The 20,188-nt window shown below is 44.3% G+C and overlaps 1 protein-coding gene across 5 annotated transcripts in view; it reads left to right on the forward strand.

The window, feature by feature from the left end:
• The first annotated feature begins 7,284 nt into the window (after positions 1-7,284).
• The window catches only part of phka1a (phosphorylase kinase, alpha 1a (muscle)), a 112,413-nt gene continuing 99,509 nt past the window's right edge, over positions 7,285-20,188 (forward strand). For all 5 annotated transcript variants that reach the window (XM_078547178.1, XM_078547179.1, XM_078547181.1 and 2 more), the window contains exons 1-4: positions 7,285-7,545; positions 14,267-14,425; positions 15,876-15,923; positions 16,779-16,947. In XM_078547178.1, the coding sequence (XP_078403304.1) occupies positions 7,468-7,545; positions 14,267-14,425; positions 15,876-15,923; positions 16,779-16,947 (454 nt within the window). In that variant the 5' untranslated portion in view covers positions 7,285-7,467. The remainder of the gene's footprint in view (positions 7,546-14,266; positions 14,426-15,875; positions 15,924-16,778; positions 16,948-20,188) is intronic.

The following is a 20,188-nucleotide window of genomic DNA, read 5'->3' on the forward strand; positions in this document are numbered from 1 at the left end:
GGACTGGAACAAAGAATGTTCCACATACCCCATAAAGAGACAGGTGTAACTGGGACCCATGCGGGTACCCATAGCCACACCTTTTGTTTGGAGGAAGTGAGAGGAGTTAAAGGAGAAATCGTTCAGTGAGAGAACAAGTTCAACCAGGCGGAGGAGAGTAGTGGTGGATGGGGATTGTTCGGGCCTCTGTTCGAGGAAGAAGCTGAGAGCCATCCCGGACCATCCCGGTGGGGGAATGGAGGTGTAGAGGGATTGGACATCCATGGAGGCGGTTGGGGCCAGGGAACTGAAAATTGTTGATATGATGTAGGGCGTCAGAGAAATCGCAGATGTAGGTGGGGAGAGACTGGACAAGTGGAGAGAGAATAGAGTCAAGATAGCAAGAAATGAGTTCCGTGGGACAGGAACAGGCTGACATGATCGGTCTGCTGGGACAGTCCTGTTTGTGGATTTTGGGTAGGAGGTAGAAGCGGGCCGTCCGAGGTTCGGAGACTATGAGGTTAGAAACTGTGGAGGGAAGATCTCCAGAGGAGATGAGGTCAGCGACAGTCCTGGAAACAATGGCTTGATGTTCAGTGGTGGGGTCATGGTCCAGGGGGAGGTAGGAAGAAGTGACTGCGAGTTGACGCTCAGCCTCTGCGAGGTAGAGGTCAGTGCGCCAGACAACAACAGCACCACCCTTGTCAGCGGGTTTGATGACAAAGTCAGAGTTGGACCTGAGAGAATGGAGTGCAGCAAGTTCAGAAAGAGATGGGTTAGAGTGGGTGAGAGGAGCAGAGAAATTGAGACGACTGATGTCACGCCGACAGTTCTCAATGAAAAGATCAAGAGAAGGTAAGAATCCAGAGGGAGGGGTCCAGGTGGTGGGAGAATATTGGAGGCGGGTAAAAGGATCCGTTGAACGGTGAGAGGACTCCTGCCCAAAGAAGTGAGCATGGAGACGAAGGCAGCGAAAGAAGAGTTCAGCGTCGTGCCGAGCCTGAAATTCATTGAGGTGAGGGCATAAAGGTATGAAACTGAGTCCTTTGCTGAGCACTGAACGTTCAGCATCAGAGATGGGAAGGTCAGAGGGTATAGTGAATACATGGCTGGGGCTGGGATTGGAAGACGGGATGGGGACAGAGAGACAGGCAGAGGTGGAAGGTCCTGGATGGACGTTGGTGTCGATGAGTTGTTGGATCTTGCGTTCCTTAGCACCTGAAAGAAAGAGACAAAGTTTCTTGTTGAGGCATCAGATGAGACGAAGAATAAAATGAAACTGGGGGCAAGGACAGCTTAGAGAGAGGGTGCGTTGGTGCTGCTGGAGGGAGAGGTCGAGTGTGTTCATATGGTGAAATATATAGTCTGTTTTCCTAATGCAAGTTTTCTTTTATGATCTATCTCTCCCTCCCCCTGGCTGAGACACCTCTGTGGCCAAGAATCAGGTTGATTGGCCTGTGTTTTTTTATTCTTTCATGGGATGTGAGTATCACCGTCAAGATCAATATTTGTTGTGCATCAATAATTGCCCTTGAGAAACCGATAGCGAGCCACCTTTTTGAACCACTGCAGTCCCGTGTTACTGTACAGCCACTTAGACCTGGTATAGTTAGTTGTTGTGAAACATCACTCTGTATTTCCACATTTCTTTACCCGCTGTATGAAGAGACCTCAGTTAATGCTCTGAATTCCCCCATTCACCAGGGATCAGAGTTTTTTGTAATTGTGATTGTTATGTAGGAAAATATTCTTGCTCCTACAAAGCTGAGATTGCTGACAATTGAGTCAAGCTGGCATAAGTCAAGAAGCACAGTGGCAAAAAAGTAAAGAGGACACTCAGTAGAGCACATACCTCTGCCATGCTGTGTTAACTCAACGTTATAACACAACTCTTCCTTGAGGCGTTTGCCCGTCTGTTGATGGTCTGTAACTACAAAGCTGAAAATAGTGTTTTTATTAAAAGCTTCCATCTCACCGAGGAAGTGTCAGACCAATCCACACAACCTGCTCTGAAAACTCTGCTCACGTTTTGACAGTTGTGGCAATTGCACAACAGCAGCTGAGACAATTCATAACACTAAAAAAAAAGTCATTTACCCTAACTCCCAATGTTTACGAGTCCTTTAAAAAATTGTCAGGGTCTGAAAACAGACTCACATTTTTGCCAAAAACTAATCAGTTCTTCTTTGGGCCATATACTGTTTGTTTATTAAGTTTTATTGAAATCCATCCATTAGCTTTTGAGACATATTGTTTACAGACAAACAAACTAAGAAACAAGGCAAAATACTGGGCTGGATTTTATGGTTTCCTGTGGGATAATGGAGGCAGAACGGGAAGTACTTGGTCCACTTGCTCCCGTCCCCGCTGTTCCCTCACGTTGAATAAAGCATCGGCTGGCTGGTGGGAATACTGGCCAATTCATGTTGTATTTGGGGGGGTGGTGGTGCTCTGTACCCAATCGGGCATCTTGGGCAGCAGAGGTCAGTTCCGGCCACCAATATAAAGGCCCCCTTCCCTCTCACTCTCTCCTTAATTGTTATGACATACAGCTACGGTGCCCATTGCAAACCTTTTCATCAGCCCTTGTATCGCCTCCTCATACCTGGCGCAAATCACTCCCAATGTTTTTTTTTCCCCTATGCTGCTAGCAAAAAATTGAGTGGGCAATGAAAAATTGCAAAACAAAAATAAAAATACCTGGAAAAACTCAGCAGGTCTGACAGAATCTGCGGAGAGGAACACAGTTAACGTTTCGAGTCCGTATGACTCTTCAACAGAACTAAAGAAAAATAGAAAAAAGGTGAAATATAAGCTGGTTTAAGGGGCCAGTGATAGGTGGAGATTGCTAAAGGATGTCATAGACAAAAGGACAAAGAGGTGTTGAAGGTGGTGATATTATCTAAGGAATGTGCTGATCGGTGACATTAAGGGTAGAAAGCGGACGAGCAAGGTACAGATAGCACTAGTGGGGGGAAGGGATCGAAATAGGCTAAAAAGTAGAGATAAAACAATGGATGGAAGTACATTTAAAAATAATGGAAATAGGTGGGAAAAGAAAAATATATATAAATTATTGGAAAAAAGGGGGATCGGAAAGGGGGTGGGGATGGAGGAGAGAGTTCATGATCTAAAATTGTTGAACTCAATATTCAGTCCAGAAAGCTGTAAAGTGCCTAGTCGGAAGATGAGGTGCTGTTCCTCCAGTTTGCGTTGAGCTTCACTGGAACAATGCAGCAGGCCAAGGATGGACATGTGGGCATGAGAGCAGGGTGGAGTGTTGAAATGGCAAGCGACAGGGAGGTCTGGGTCATGCTTGCGGACAGACCGAAGGTGTTCTGCAAATTGGCCACCTAGTCTGCGTTTGGTCTCTCCATTGGGGTGATAAGTGAGGACAAGGGGGACCCTATCATGGTTCTAGGAGGGAGAGGAAGGTGTGAGGGCGGATGCGCGGGAGATGGGCCGGACACGGTTGAGGGCCCTTTCAACCACCGTGGGTGGAAAACCTCGGTTAAGGAAGAAGGAAGGCATGTCAGAGGAACTGTTTTTGAAAGTGGCATCATCAGAACAGATGCGACGGAGGCAAAGGAACTGAGAGAATGGGATGGAGTCCTTACAGGAAGCGGGGTGTGAGGAGTTGTAGTCGAGGTAGCTGTGGGAGTCGGTAGGCTTGTAATGAATATTGGTGGAAAGTCTATCATCAGAAATTGAGACAGAGAGGTCAAGGAAGGGAAGGAAAGTGTCAGAGATGGACCATGTGAAAACGATGGAGGTGTGGAAATTGGAAGCAAAATTAATAAATTTTTCCAGGTCCAGACGAGAGCATGAAGCAGCACCGAAGCAATCATCGATGTACCGGAGAAAGAGTTGTGAGAGGGGACCGGAGTAGGACTGGAACAAGGAATGTTCCACATACCCCATAAAGAGACAGGCATAACTGGGACCCATGCGAGTACCCATAGCCACACCTTTTTTTTGGAGGAAGTGAGAGGAGTTTAAGGAGAAATTGTTCAGTGAGAGAGCAAGTTCAGCCAGACGGAGGAGAGTAGTGGTGAATGGGGATTGTTCGGGCCTCTGTTTGAGGAAGAAGCGGAGACCCCTCAGCCCATCCTGGTGAGGGATGGAGGTGTAGAGGGTTTGGACGTCCATGGTGAAGAGGAGGCGGTTGGGGCCAGGGAACTGAAAATTGTTGATATGATGTAGGGTGTCAGAGGAATCACGGATGTAGGTGGGAAGGCACTGGACAAGGGGAGAGAGAATGGAGTCAAGATAGCAAGAAATGAGTTCCGTGGGGCAGGTACAGGCTGACACGATCGGTCTGCCGGGACAGTTCTGTTTGTGGATTTTGGGTAGGAGGTAGAAGCGGACTATTCGAGGTTGGGAGACGATGATGTTGGAAGCTGGGGAAGGAAGATCTCCAGAGGAGATGAGGTCAGTAACAGCCCTGGAAACAATGGCTTGATGTTCAGTGATGGGGTCATGGTCCAGGGGGAGGTAGGAGGAAGTGTCTGCGAGTTGACGCTCAGCCTCTGCGAGGTAGAGGTCAGTGCGCCAGACAACAACAGCACCACCCTTGTCAGCAGGTTTAATGACAATGTCAGGGTTGGACCTGAGAGAACGGAGCACAGCAAGTTCAGAGAGACAGGTTACAGTGGGTGAGACGAGCAGAGAAATTGAGACGACTGATGTCATGCCGACAGTTCTCAATGAAAAGATCAAGAGAAGGTAAGAATCCAGAGGGAGGGGTCCAGGTGGAGGGAGAATATTGGAGGCGGGTAAAAGGATCCGTTGAACGGGGAGAGGACTCCTGCCCAAAGAAGTGAGCACGGAGACGAAGGCGGCAGAAGAAGAGTTCAGCATTGTGCCGAGCCTGAAATTAATTGAGATGAGGGTATGAAACTGAGTCCTTTGCTGAGCACTGAACGTTCAGCATCGGCCGGGGCTGGGATTGGCAGACGGGATGAGGACAGAGGGACAGGCAGAGGTGGAGGGTCCTGGATGGGCGTTGATGTCGATGAGTTGTTGGAGCTTGTGTTCCTTTGCACCTGAAAGAGACAAAGTTTTTTGTTGAGGCGTTGGATGAGACGAAGAATAAAATGAAACTGGGGGCACGGGCAGCTTAGAAATAGGGGCGGTGGTGCTGCTGGAGGGAGAGGGTGAGTGTGTTCATATGGCGGCGCATGGCACTGAGTGTGGATCTCGAGAACAGCAGTCTGAGGAGCGTTCTTTATCCCGGAGATACCTGTAATCCTGGGTGGGTTCGAAACATCTGCAATTTTTTGCTTTTATCTTAGTGTTTAATTGACTGCCACTTTTCTTCAAGGAATGTCTACCTTGAAGAAGTATTGCTCTTCTCTCCGACAGGATTTCTGTCCCTCTCTTTTGCCTTGTTCACCTTCATTGCTTTCCATTTCTCACCCCACCAGGCTCCGCATTCATAGGATCATCCTCTGCCATTTTCGCCAACTCCAGCATGATGCCATCACCCAATACATCTTCCCTTCACCACCCCCCCCCAGCGGCATTCCGCAGGGATTGTTCCCTCTGGACACCCTGGTCCACTCCTCCATCACCCCCTACACCTCAACCTCCTCCCACGGCACCTTCCCATGGAACCGCAGAAGGTGCAACACCTACCCCTTTACTTCCCCTCTCCTCACCGTCCAAGGGCCCAAATACTCCTTTCAAGTGAAGCAGCATTTCACTTGCACTTCCCTCAATTTAGTCTACTGCATTCGCTGCTCCCAATGCGGTTTCCTCTACATTGGAGAGACCAAACGCCGACTCGGTGGCCACTTTGCGGAACACCTTCGGTCTGTCCGCAAGCATGACCCAGACCTCCCTGTCGCTTGCCATTTCAACATTCCACCCTGCTCTCATGCCCACATGTCCACCCTTGGCATGCTGCATTGTTCCAGTGAAGCTCAACACAAACTGGAGGAACAGCACCTCATCTTCCGACTAGGCACTTTACAGCCTTCTGGACTGAATATTGAGTTCAACAATTTTAGATCATGAACTCTCTCCTCCATCCCCACCCCCTTTCTGATCCCCCTTTTTTCCAATAATTTTTATATATTTTTCTTTTCCCACCTATTTCCATTATTTTTAAATGTATTTCCATCCATTGTTTTATCTCTACCTTTTATCCTAATTCGATCCCTTCCCCCCACCCCCACTACGGCTATCTGTACCTTTCTCGTCCTGCTTTCTAACCTTAATGTCACCGATTAGCACATTCCTTAGATAATATCACCACCTTCAACACCTCTTAGTCCTTTTGTCTGTGACATCTTTTGGTTATCTCCACCTATCACTGGCCCTCTATTCAGCTCTACCTGTCCCACCCCCCCCTTTAAACCAGCTTATATTTCACCCCTTTTCTATTTTTCCTTCGTTCTGTTGAAGAGTCATACAAAACGTTAACTGCGTTCCTCTCCACAGATGCTGTAAGACCTGAGTTTTTCCAGGTATTTTTATTTTTGTTTTGGATTTCCAGCATCCGCAGTTTTTTGCTTTTACCTTAATGAAAAATTGCAGTTGAATTGCTTTTTAAAAAAGCTCAGCAGCTTGTTAATTGCTTTTTTCAAAAGGACGGGCAGGCTGGCTTCTGATTTCAGCACCCATTCGACTTCCGTATAATTGGGAACTGGCAGGAAAACATCAGTTTACCGACCCAATGTCTTTGCGCCTTATTTTATGTAAGTGCGCGGGGGCAGCCGCAGAGTGACTCACTCTAGCGAAATAAAAGGGGACACTTCGATCAGGGGTGGCGGTGCTGGTGACCATAACAGTTGGGGCAAGGTGAATTCTCAGTATAGACGAGTGGAGACACCCAGGCTCAGTATCCCACAGGCTGTTCCAAAATTAAGGGACAAATAGGGATCCCTTAAAGGGCAACAGTCAAAATAAAGGACAATCCCTGGACATTTGGTCTCGGCCGTAAAATCCAGCCCATTACCTCCGCCCACCTTCAATATGGCTGAGGGAAAGATAAAGTAAGACCGTTGACGCTCAGTATAGCTCCTTAATAAAAACACACAAATCATCTGTAAAAATACCAAATATTGACAAAAAAGTCCAGCTGCCGATAAACAAACCAGGGGCAGGATGTACGCATGCGCAGTAACCTCGTTCGTTCATCTGTGCGCATGTGCTGTGGGCAGGACCTCCCTCCGGCAGTTGGTGTCGGTGTCGCGAGTAAGGGGCGGGGTCTGCGTGGAGGCGGAGCTTGAGCGGGAGCTGTGGGGGCGGGGTTTGTGCGGAGGCGGAGCTGGGGCGGGGTTGCCGCTGCCGCTCGGCTTTGCGGAGAGGCTGAAGCGCCGGTGGCAGTTAGCAGTGACGCGGACCGCGGCTGTCAGGCTGGTTGCTAGGGGTGGAGACACTGGAGCTCCGCCCCGCCTTTGGGCAGGGGGGAGAGTGTGAGGTTGGTGGCCTGTCCGCACTGACCCAGCAGGAACTTGGAGCCAGGCGCTGGCAGCTCCGAGGATGAGGAGCCGAAGTAATTCGGGGGTGAGGCTGGACTATTACGGCCGGCTGGTGAACAACACTATCCTGTGTCACCAGGTGGGTGAACACCATCAATTTACCTTGTTAGTTGGTGCAATTTGTAGGAACTGCTTCCGGCTTAATGATCAATATTGACACATGAAAGGGTCGCAGTCTTCATGGAAACACTTTGTGCAACTCAGTTAACTGGCTTTTAAACAGCTTCGTGATGAAAGCACCTGATATTTTCAGCAGTGATTGAGTTAACGAGCATTTGTTTGCAAATGAAGACACGAGACTCTAAGCCTCTTTTAGAACTTGTCGTGTGACATTTCGAAACTTCAGTCACGCTATCAATCGCAACAGGTGTTTAACTTGCCAGTGGTATGAATCTTTGTTGTCTTTATCGTTATCTTCCTTGTTTTCTTTTCTCTTTCACTGGGGTATGGAAGATATATTTAATATTTATTTCTTAAGGTGATTTGCAATGTAGGCAATACAAAGTAACAACCCGCAAAAAAACTTTTCATTTATATCTCAGGCTTTGGATGACACTGGAAAGGCTGCATACATTCCCTGCCCTCAGGGCATTAAAGCCAACCATGTAAAGTGGGACTGGAGTCATACGTGGGCCAGTCTGGTTCATGGTGGCAGGCTGGGTTTTTATGGCAATCCAGCACATTCATGATGTTTTGGCTGGTGCCAGCTACAAATCCCAGCAGATTTCTCATGTGTCTAATACCATAATTGCTACAGTATTGCACCCGTAGCCGAGTTACTATGGTTAGGGTGAATGGAAAGTTGATCTCTTTCATTGATATTGATCAAGGGAATAATGATGGGAGGAAACAACAGCTCCATGCCTTTTATGTAGTGCAGTGGGATGTTTAACTTCCACCCGAACTAGCAAAACTGGCAGGGCAATATTGGTTTCCATATAATATAAAGGAAAGCACACATGACTATTACTTTTCAGTCTAGACGATGAATTTGATTATATGACTGAGTGGCCATGGCATAGCGGTTCCTAAAGTTTTACAAAACCCTTTTAAAAAAAAAACACTTCTGCAAAGTATAACATTTGGGCATGCATCATCCTTTTCAATTGTTACTGATGATAAGGAAAAATAAAATTATAAGTTTCTCTTGGTAAAATAACATTCTGTTACTGATTTTTACTCTCCTCTGCCATTTTAGTCTTTATCTCCTCTTTCTGTTTTTTCATCCCCTTCAATGTTTTGATTGTTCTCCTATTGCTCCTGTCTCTGTTGCTTTACATATGGTCTTGTACTCTTCACCCCTCCCCCCTTTTTCTAATTTGCTACTCAAGACAGGAAATGGGATCAAATAAATGAAGATTAAAAATCGCAATCTGTATTTTTTCCCACTGGTTCATCTGAGAATATTATTTCTGTTTACTGGCTGCAATCCAGATCTTGGTAACTCCTTCATCAGAGTAGAATCTGCAACCCTACTCTGACCATTCATCTAAAATAGATGAGATGAGTGCCATTTTTTTTCACAAGGTGCCATAAATATAAAACGAACAAAGGAGTTGGTGACATTCTGTTGGAGGTACATTCTAACCAGATTATTAAGAAAAGATGCTGACATGAAGTGCAATGACTAGGTGACTTTTAAGTAGATTTACTACATCCACAATAGTGGGAATTACTTGAAATGCAGTGTTATGATCATACATGTTGAGAAATGCAGTGGTGGACATGAAAATTCCTATCGAGGCTCTCTAAAATGTGTTGGAAACCTCCTTGAATGGAAGATGTGAGGTTGACCCATTAGGTATTATGTTCCCTGTGTACAGAATAATGTAAATCACCTATTTTTGAGGTATGATTGTGCAAAAAGGTAACTGGAAAACACTGGCCCAAATAGTTATGACACAATGAAATATCATGGCCCCAAATGTTCCCCCTCAATTAATAGCCATGTAAGGCCCTGGGAGAGACAAAAATCCAAATCAAAATCCCGAGGATAAATCTGGGACATACCTCTCCAACATACCTATAGCAATCAAAATGAGTTCAAACAGTGATCATGAGTTACATAACCAACATTCCACCTACCTTTATGTTCATTGATGTTAGTCATGGGATGAATCTCGTCCAGCTAATTTTTAAACTGTTCCAGTGAATCTGTAATTACCTTACGAGCCTCTAACTTATTCCAAATATTGATAACCCCCCTGCATTAGGGAAAAAATCTCCAGGCATTTAACTTAATTCTATACTTAAAAAGACTAAGATGCACGACCCTTCATTTTTCTAAACCTAGCTAGTTGAAATAGTCTGTCCACATGGACACAGCCCAGCATCTTCATAATTTAAACTGCTCCTATTAAATTTCCCTTTCTAGAATAAAAAGCTTGTAACCCTTCTTACAGCTTACAAGCAGCAAGACCTGGACAACATTCAGGCTTGGACTGGTATGTGGCAAGTAACATTTGTGCCACGCAAATGCCAGGCAATGACCACATCCAACAAGAGAGAATCTAACCACCTCCCCTTTCCATTTAATGGATTATAATCGATTAATTCCCTACCATCAATAGCCTTGGGGCTACCATTGATCAGAAACTGAACTGGACCAGCTATTTAATTCTGTGGCTACAAGAGCAGGTCAGAGTGTGCGCATTCCATGGTGAGTAACTCACCTCCTGACTCCCAAAAGAAATTTACTTATTACATGGTGTTCTCACTTGAACTAATAGCTCATAAATCAAAGGTACGCATAAAACTTCATCTACTTAATCACCCTGTGAAATTAATTGCATCACATTACAATTGGTCACAATAGAATTACCTTTGTAGGGATTCCCTTAGTGTATGTTTTCCTACAACATAAGGTGCAGTGAAATAATACCAATAAATGTCCCATCAGTTCAAATATGTGATACAGTATCCCTGCATCTCAGTTGGCATCATTTGATCATTAGAAGCAGCTGCTTGCCAGAGCCTATCTGTGCTGTAAACACTATGTAATTCAATGTGACCCACTGCTAGCAAAGAAAAAAGTTTATGAACTGAAGAACTTCATCCTCGCAGAAGTATACATATATTAGAATGATACAGGATTTAGTATACTTCCAGAATATATAAATGCAATGCTGGGTTCAGATGATGTTGGTGAACTGAAGCATTGACACACTTTCATTCTTTTGTGATGGTCTTGCTTTATACTCCATTTAATCTGTATGTAAATCCACATGGTGAGTTAATTTTTAATTTGAAAAACTGAAAAATTGAGTTAGAAGAAACAGTGGTCAACGCTCGGAAGGGACTTCCAGATGTGTACTGGAGGGAAACACCATTTAAGAAATGATTGGACTGTATGCTTTTTCAGGAAGAATGAATGAAAAGGCCTTCCACAGCCATATTTTTCATATCATATATGGAGGTCTCCATATTGGAACTCAGACCACATGCTCCCATTCTCTGTAGTCTGGAGGTGATTGATATTATTCACAACTATCCCCATCATGTCCCTGACTTTATGGTATCACAGAAGCTGAGCCATTCAACATTTTGAGGATGGAATACCATAAAACATGTATTTTTAAATTTTAAAAAATGACATAATTCTAACGACATGAATCAAAATAGCATCACAACAATGTAAGATAATATAAAAAGATCCAATTGACTTTTCTAATAGCTGTGGTAAAATGATCTTCAGTAGCAATATTAAGGCACCAGAATTAACCCCTGGTCACTATTGTGCTTCTGTGCTTATTGTGTTATTTTTCAGCACAGTTCATCTGAAGTCAGCCAAACCAGTGCAAAGGATTGTGGAATTTAAAGCACAAATTATGGCCAGCCCAAATCCAGTTTCTGCAATCTTTTGTGCTAGTTTGAAAAACATGGTGCTATAAACTGGCCCTCTCCACACAACTGATCACACCCCTCGATTGAATTAATTACTGTTATGAGTTTAAGTTAAATGTGCCTGTTTACGTCAAGGTTTTGTTTTAAGGTGCTAGGACATTTTATAAATTCTGTGGCTACAATATACTGTCCCTCCCTAACAGCACTGTGGGTGTACCTACACCACACAGACTGGTTCAAGGAGGCAGCTCACCACCTTCAGGGCAATTAGGGATGGGCAATAAATGCTGGCCTAGCCAGTGATGCCTACATGCCTTGAATGAATTTTTAAAAAAACAGGTCAGAGGCTGGGAATCCTGCGGTGACTAACTCACCCCCTGCCTATTCACCATCTACAAGGTACAAGTTAGGAGTGTGATGGAATACTCTCCTCTTGCCTGGATGAGTGCAGCTTCAACACTCAAGAAGCTCTAAACCATCCATAGCAAAGCAGCCTGCTTGATTGGCACCCCATCCACAAACATTCACTCCCTCCACCACCGATACACAGTGGCAGCAGTGTGTACCATCTACAAGATGAACTGCAGGAACCCACCAAGCCTCCTTAGACAGCACCTTCCAAAGCCACAGCTGCTACCATCTAGATGACAAGGGCAGCAGACACATGGGAACACCACCACCTGCACGTTCCTCTCCAAGCCACCAACCACCCTGACTTGGAAATATATTGCTGTTCCTTCACTGCTGGATCAAAATCCTGGAACTCCCTCCCTAACAGGACTGTGGGTGCACCTGCAGCACATGGACTGCAGTGGTTTAAGAAGGCATCTCACCACCACTTTCTCATGGGCAGTTAGGGGATGGACAATAAATGCTGGCCTAGCCAGCAACATCCACATCCCATGAACAAATAAAAAAAAACTAATAGGCATATGTTAAAAACTCTTGATTTTTTCTGAATACACTAAGAATTTGACTACTGTGTACCAATATATTTATTAAATGATTTTCCTTGTAATGCTATATCAGTGCTTAAAGTAGCATTGTCAGATGTTTGGGAGGGCTTGGCTTTTATCACAGATTGAGCTCAATAGGAGAAAAGTTAGAGTTCTACAATTGCCCTCAGAGTTTGTGGGGCTAGGGGAGGACAGAGGAATGGGGAATCCTGTTGAAGTATGCAAGTGTGTGGATGTTGGGTGTCATTGTGATACATCTCATGGCCAAATAACCTGCCACCAGTCACCACCTAGCTGAATTCCTGAAGAATGGTCATTGGGTGAGGTATTAGTGCTGCCAGTCTCTATAATAGAACAAAAGTCAGGTGGGGAAGGGAAAATCAAAAAGCATGTCAGAAAAAAATAGATTAGTTCTCTTGACCTAATCCCTTCCTAGTGTGTTTGGAGGTGCCACCATCGAATTGAAGCTTCAAGGAGATAACTGTCCCAATAATCTCTAATTTTACTTTCAAACATTTACTTTGTTAAATTAAGATTTGTAAAGTTGCTTAAAAATCCTGGTGCTGAAAATTGCTATGTACAATCACTGTACTGATACCGGGCGGATGTTTCCACTTGTGGGAGAGACTAGAACCAGGAGACACATTTTAAGAAAAAGAGGCCTACTGTTTAAGATGGAGATGAGAATTTTTTTCTTTCTAAGAGTTATGAGTATGTGGAATTCTCTTCCCCAGAAAGCAGTGGAGGCTAGGTCACTGAATTTATTCAATGCAGAGTTAGACAGATTTTTCATAGATAAGGGAATCAAGGGTTCTTGGGGGCAGACGCCAAAGTGGAATTGAGACCACAACCAGATCAGTCATGATTTTATTGAATGGCAGAGCAGGCTCGAAGGGCTGAATGGCCTACTCCCACTCCTCAGTCCTATGAGCCTGTAAGTTCCTATATGACAAAACATTTAAAGCGAGCTAGGTAAGCACATAATGGAGAAAGGAATAGAAGGAGAAGCTGATGGGTTTAGTTGAAGTTGGGTGGGAGGAGATTTGTATGGAGCATAAACATTGGCATTGATTGGTTGGGTCCAATGGCTTGTATCTCTGCTATAAATTCTGTTATATAACTAGCAAATGATTTTGTATAGTTTTTTAAAGTAATTTTCAGTTATTTAAAATCGGGTTACTTGCAGATGGATGATTAGGCATTGATAGGAGAATCCTTATCTTTTGTGGTAAACCCATATTCTGTATTAAGGCATTTTCTGTATTAATAAAACTGCACCAAGTTACCACTCTTAAATATATCAAGGAATGTTTTTAAAGAAAAACTTTAAAAAGTTTTTAAAATCTACCTAATTGTGTTAGTGATATGCAGTTTAGTTTGGCGAAAACTTGAGGAAGCAAAAACTTTTTGACACCAGCAGAGTTCTGGGGACAATTTGCTCCTGATCTCCATTTGCACCCAAAGTGAAAATTCACGCCCAGATATCAGCACTAGCATTGTGGAGAAAAGATTGTAGTTGAGCTCAGGGTCACTGTACAAGGGAGTGGGAAAAAAAGTGAACCAGTGTTCCTACTGCTAATCAATAGCAAGCAACTTCAGCTGTAAATTGCATAGGTGTATAATGGGTTATTGATGCAGTACCCTCCCTACAACAATTAGATGGTCTTTTTGCATTACTTGCGAGGTACAGATAAGGTGCCCTTCTGTAAATTACCTGGTTATTTATGTTTCAGTACATTATATGCTTATGGAATTAACATCAAGGCAACAGTTTTTGTGGTTGGCAGAGATTGATGTATAATAAATTTAGTACTGTGCAATTGTTGTTAATGGCAGCGTATAAACATCTGCAACATTTAACTGTTTAAGTAGAGAGTGGCACTATGCTGCAGTGAGTTGTGGTAAAATAAAATACCTTTGTCATAATAGGGTTCTAAACTGACAAGAAGTTATTTAAATATTGCTTAGTCTATCCACAACGAGTTCCCTTTTTCTTTGTAGAATACTGTAACTGGATTACTGCCTGCTAGCCCTGAACAGCAGGATGCTTGGGTTCGTGATAACGTGTATAGCATCCTGGCAGTATGGGGTCTGGGAATGGCCTATCGCAAAAATGCTGATCGAGATGAGGATAAAGCAAAAGCCTATGAGCTTGAGCAGGTGAGTAGCTGCACATAATTGATAGTTCTTGTTTCACAGTGGGTGGAGTGGGGGTACAATGCTCTTACTTACACCCATAAAGTTCTCGCACTTTTTAAAAAACGTTTTTGTCAGCCACTAGCAGTAGTCAAAAGAACGTAAGAATCGAGGATTGATAAGTAAGTAAATCGATCTTCCATGTACAAGGATCACTTGGATTATTTTCATCTACCTCCTATCTTGGTATTAAACCATTTTATTTTACCGGTTAAATTAGAATCTATCTACTTTCATTTTATTGCCTCAACCAAACCCTTGTTCCCTGAAGTGGGTTGGTGTCTCTTTCAGAAGGTAATCACTCTTGAGTGTGAGCTAGTTACTCCTGAAGTTCTGTTCGGATGGAAGTTTCCTTGTCTTAATCCTGTTACTCCAGTTCACTTTTAAATAAAAATCTTGGCCTTCATGCCTTTCAGCCTTTGTACTTCTATTGGCTGAGTTGTTTTAACCAATGCTTTGCTCAGCTGCCCTGTGGATATTATGGAGAACAGGAGCATTTTGCTGGTGATGGGGAGAATCACAGTATAGAAAAGGTGACTGAAATATGGCTGTTCAGTGGCTTGTGGGATACCATAGCTGGTGTTAGAAAAAAACTGCATCTCCGACTGACATGGCCTGCTAAGTAAGGACGTCAAGACCATAATGAAGTGCCTTGTTTGAGCCAATGAATAAATTAAATGCATTTTGTGGAATTAAATCCAACAGATCAGCAAGATCCTGAGTTTGTCATTGTCTGTCCTGAGCTAGCTGATCTCAGCTATGGTGCCTCAGTTTGATTATCCAATGATGTCTGTTGGAGAGTGCATTTGTGTGAAAACAAAATGAGGGCCAGGTCTGTCTCAACTGTGGTGCATCCTGGATCTAAACAGCCTGCTGCAAGTGTAGGTTCATGTGAAGAATGACTACTTGTACGGAATTTCTGAAAAGTGCTAATGCACCCTGAGCAGTACCCTGGCACTGGAAGAAGGAGATACACATGCAATAATGTGTGACCTCCCCCCCCCCACCCCACCATCCCCACAATTTATTTTCTCCAGTGACTTATGTAAAAGAATCTCCAAGCTTAATGCTTAGTACACTTTGTAAAATAGAGAAAAATACGTTTTAAAAAGTTTTTGTATGTTAGAATTTTCTGTGTGGCTTTTAAATTATTTTAAAGTAAAGTGAATAGTTAAGAATCTGGATTTCAGTTTGCTTTCTTAGTATGCTTTCAGTGCTGAAATTCCTCTATAATGGATCTGCTAAAGTGGTTGTAACTTAATCTCTGAACAGTGTCATCTCTGAACAGTTTGAAAATGTCATGTGAAAGCTGAGGTGGTTCAGCAATGCCAGGAAAGGGCAACTGGAGGGTCATGGCCTGGTAGGAATTCCTGACTCCATGTAAACATGTGCTGGTTTTTATTTCATCTTCCAGAGCGTGGTGAAACTGATGCGGGGGTTGCTGCATTGTATGATGAGACAGGTACGAAACCATTCCAGATGTCACATCAGATCCTTTGCTTGTAAAGTAATTAGTCACGTTTCTCACTTCGAACTATTCCGAGTCTTGACGTCGGTCCTTGCAGCATAACTGGACTGCATTGCTAAATATTTAAAAGAAAAATCACCATGTTATGAGATCTGCTGAGTTTTTATGTGTTTTTAAAATTCATAGTGTAAAATGATTTAACTGGTAGAAATTTAACACTGAATCCCGATTTGGGATTTATGAGCTCTTTTAATTTGCATTTGGAAGAAAACTTATGGAGTGGCAAGAGGTAAGAAATATTAGTATGGTGTCATGACCTGGAGAAGTGATAGTTAGGCAGCTGGCTAGTAGGCCATCAGTTTTCTCTCATCTCCTCCTGAAGACATGATGTGATATGGTTTTCTGAGCACTGAAGTGTTTCATCAGCTCGCTCAAGTAGTTATTCTTAATGTCTGAAGCTACTTAAGAGGGTAGACAGACCTTTTGACAGTGGGCTCATTACAGCTGAACCCTATTTAGTTCTTACCTGCCACTCATGCACTTATTTTCTTAGGAGTCATTGACTAGTGGTCAGGAGTAGGAACCCCTTTGAGTATTTTCCCCTTTCATAGACTTCGGGGGGGGATATGAAGTTAATTCTCAAATCCCAATTGCTATCTGTTACAATCTGCTCCTGAACTTTAGGTGCAGTGCAAAACATGGGCAGTTGACTCAACTTATTAGCTGTACCTGTGAGATATGCAGAGGGGAAACCTTGCCCTATAAGGTTTTTGGGGGTCAGTGCAGTATATTAAGATTGACTAATCTACAGTTTATTGCTGGTGACAATACTATTCTTTAAATAAATAGATAAATAAAGTTGAAAAGTTCAAGCACAGCCAGAGTACAAACGATGCCCTTCATGCAAAGTACAACAATGGAACATGTGCTACAGTTGTTGAAGATGATCAGTGGGGTCACCTGCAAATTGATGCTACCTCCATTTTTCTGCTTTTTCTTGCACAAATGACTGCTTCAGGTAAGGAGAACCAACCAAAACTGTCCTAAAACACTAAACTGCTAGTCAATTTTCAAATTAGTGGTGATGATTCTAGTTTGCCTCTAAAATTCCCTGACAGTTGCATTTCCCAATAATTTATATAATTAATGGCTTGATGTCACAGTTGCATATAAGTTGTGTGAATTTGCTTCCTTCATATGGTTGGTTTTGATTAGTGTTGAGTTCTAATTCCAATCAATTCTAATTCCTCACATTGCACCATTCAAGAATGATTGCTTATTTCATTTCGCATTTGTGAGCATCTGGCAATAATGCTGTATCACAACACCCTTTCCTGTTGCTGTATCTGTTTCATTTAATTTGAGGGATGATATTACCAAATAGGCCTGATTAATGGTCTCTTATATGATTGTAACCTGTGATTGTTTTCAATCACACTGGCCTAGAAATTGGTCCATGTAGTGTTCAGTTTTCACGTGTAATTCTGACTACTTCCTTACCTAAGGAAGGATTTCCTTGCCATAGAGGGAGTGCAATGAAGGTTCACCAAGCTGGTTGCTGGGATGGCAGGATTGTCCTATGAAAGAGATTGAAGAGACTGGGTCTGTATTTTCTAGAGTTCTGAAGAATGAAGGGTAATCTCATTGAAGCATACAAAATTCTTACAGGGTCTGACAGGGTAGATGCAAGAAGAATGTTCCTCCTGGCTGGGGGGGGTGTTGAGGGGCACTCTAGAATGGAAAACAGTCTCTGAATAAGAGGTAGGCCATTTAGGGCTGAGATGAGGATGAATTTCTTCACTCAGAAGGTGGTGAATCTTTTGAATTCTCTATCCTAGAGGGCTGTGGAAGCCCAGTCATTGAGTATATTCAAAACAGAGATCGCTAGATTTCTGGCTATTAAAGACATCAAGGGATATGAGAATAGTGCAGCGATATGAGGATAGTGCAGGAAAATGGCATTGAGGTTGGAGATCAGCCATGATCTTGTTGAATGGTGGAGCATGCTTGAGGGGCTGAATGGCTTACTTCTGTTCCTATTTCTATGTTTCTAGGGAGTAATATAGGAGGCAGGAAGTGTTTGCCTGCTTTTGGACAGAAGTGTGCTGCCCGTTAATAAGTAAGGGCAAACATGAAGCACCCTCTATCCAAGCAAATCGGCATTAGAGCACTTCCTTATTTGTATATGCAAAGGGTCTAATGCTTGACCCCTCCTACTTCTCACAGTTGGATTGCTTTGTCCTAAGCTGTAACTAAGAAGATAAGTAATGTAGCTGAATGTGAAGCGGGAGAAGCAGGTGTGCTCCTCCTTGACTCCACATTAAAGGAACTGGTCACCACCACACCTGACCTCCTTCCTTGACCTTGTAAACCTTGGACGTGCTCATCTTGGTCTGCTACCGTCTCCACTCCCTCTGGATCTCCAGCCCTGTGTTTTCTGGCGCCCTCAAACCCCTAAACCCACTTACCTTACACTTATGCCAACAATAGCTAGAGGAGAGTGTGAGAGGAGGACCCTGGAACAGGCAGTCAGCAGCACCTAGAGGAGAGTGCAAGAGGAAAACCTGGGTCAGGCAGTCAGCAGCAACTGGAGGAGAGTGCGAGTGGAGGACCTTGGGACAGGCAGTCAGCAGCACCTAGAGGAGAATGTGAGAGGAGGACCCTGGGGCAGGTAGTCAGCATGGGCAGGTGCTTCTGCAACTGTAGACGTGACTCCAGGATGGTATGTTGCCTCCCTCTCCATTGCGGGTAAGAACCTGGTCATCAGATGTGAGGTACTCTCGCTGTTGCTGTACGTGGCGCAGGTCTGGCCCATTCCACACTCCTGCGCGATGGCGATCACTCGAGCCATCTTCCGCTTTATCTGGAGGTCGAAAATGGATCGTGTCTGCAGGGACGCGATGTACAAGCCTCTAGATAAAGGGGGAAAAAACGTGCCCAACATCGCCCTCATACTGATGGCCACCTTTGTGTGTGGCTGCATCAAGCGGTGCGTAGACCCTCAGTACGCAAACACCAAGTGTCACTACGTGCTGAGGTTCTACCTGTCCCCGGTGTTGCGAAGGATGGGTCTGGCCACGCTGCCGCGGAACGCTCCAAGTAGTTGGACCGTGCCGTACCACCTGTCCCTGGTGGAAAAATTTATGCAGAAAAACACCTTTGACCACAAGTCCATCAGGCAGTGGTCAGCACGTAACGTCCTAGAGGCCCTGAGGGATAAGGAGAGGGTGGACCCTGTGGGATGGTTCCCCGAGCAGACTGTCAAAGTCATTTGGCAGAATGCCTCATCGCCAGAACTTTCCAACAAGCACCAAGACGTAGCTTGGCTGGTGGTGAGAAAGGCCCTCCCCGTCAGATCCTTCCTACACGCCAGGAGTCTCACCCCCTCTGCACGATGCCCTCGAGGTGGCTGTGGTGGGGAAGAGACCGTTGTTCACCTCCTTGTGGATTGTGCCTTTGCAAAGAAAGTCTGGAGAGAGATGCAGTGGTTGCTGTCGAGGTTCATCCCGAGCAGTTCTGTGACACAGGACTCTGTGCTCTACGGGCTGTTCCCAGGGACACACACCGAGACAAACATCGACTGCAGCTGGAGGATCATCAACTCGGTGAAAGACGCGCTTTGGTCTGCCCGAAACTTGTTGGTCTTCCAGCACAAAGAGTTGTCCCCGACCGATTGTTGCGGACTGGCACAATCCAAAGTCCAGGACTACGTGCTGAGGGACGCACTAAAGCTTGGGGCAGCTGCCGCAAAGGCGCAATGGGGAAGGGTCGCTGTCTAAGACCTTTCTACCACAGCGCACCGAGAGACTGGGAACTGTTTAGAGCCCCTCGGGCTGTACAGATCAAAATGAAAGGCTGTAAATGATTGTAATATTGTTTGTACTGATGCACCTGGTGATACATTTTGTAAAAGTTTAACCTGGATTGTACCCTTGTAATGTTGTTTTTGAAATGGTTTTGAATGTGATTGAAGATTTTTTATGAATAAAGTATATTTTTACAAAAAAAAAAGGTATGTTGCCTCCCGGGTGCCAGGGTCAAGGATGTCACGGAATAGCTGCAGGACATCCTGAAGGGGGAGGGTGAACAGCCAGAGGTTGTGGTCCATGTTGGGACCAATGACATAGGAAGAAAGATAAATGAAGTCCTGCAAGCAGACTTTAGGGAATTAGGTAGGAAATTGAAAAGCGGGACTTCAAAGTTAGTAATTTCCAGATTACTCCCAGTGCCTCGCTGTGGTGAGTATAGGAACAGAAGGA

The sequence above is a fragment of the Cetorhinus maximus genome, chromosome 8 (assembly GCF_964194155.1).
Source record: "Cetorhinus maximus chromosome 8, sCetMax3.hap1.1, whole genome shotgun sequence".
NCBI classification, from domain to species: Eukaryota; Metazoa; Chordata; class Chondrichthyes; order Lamniformes; family Cetorhinidae; genus Cetorhinus; species Cetorhinus maximus.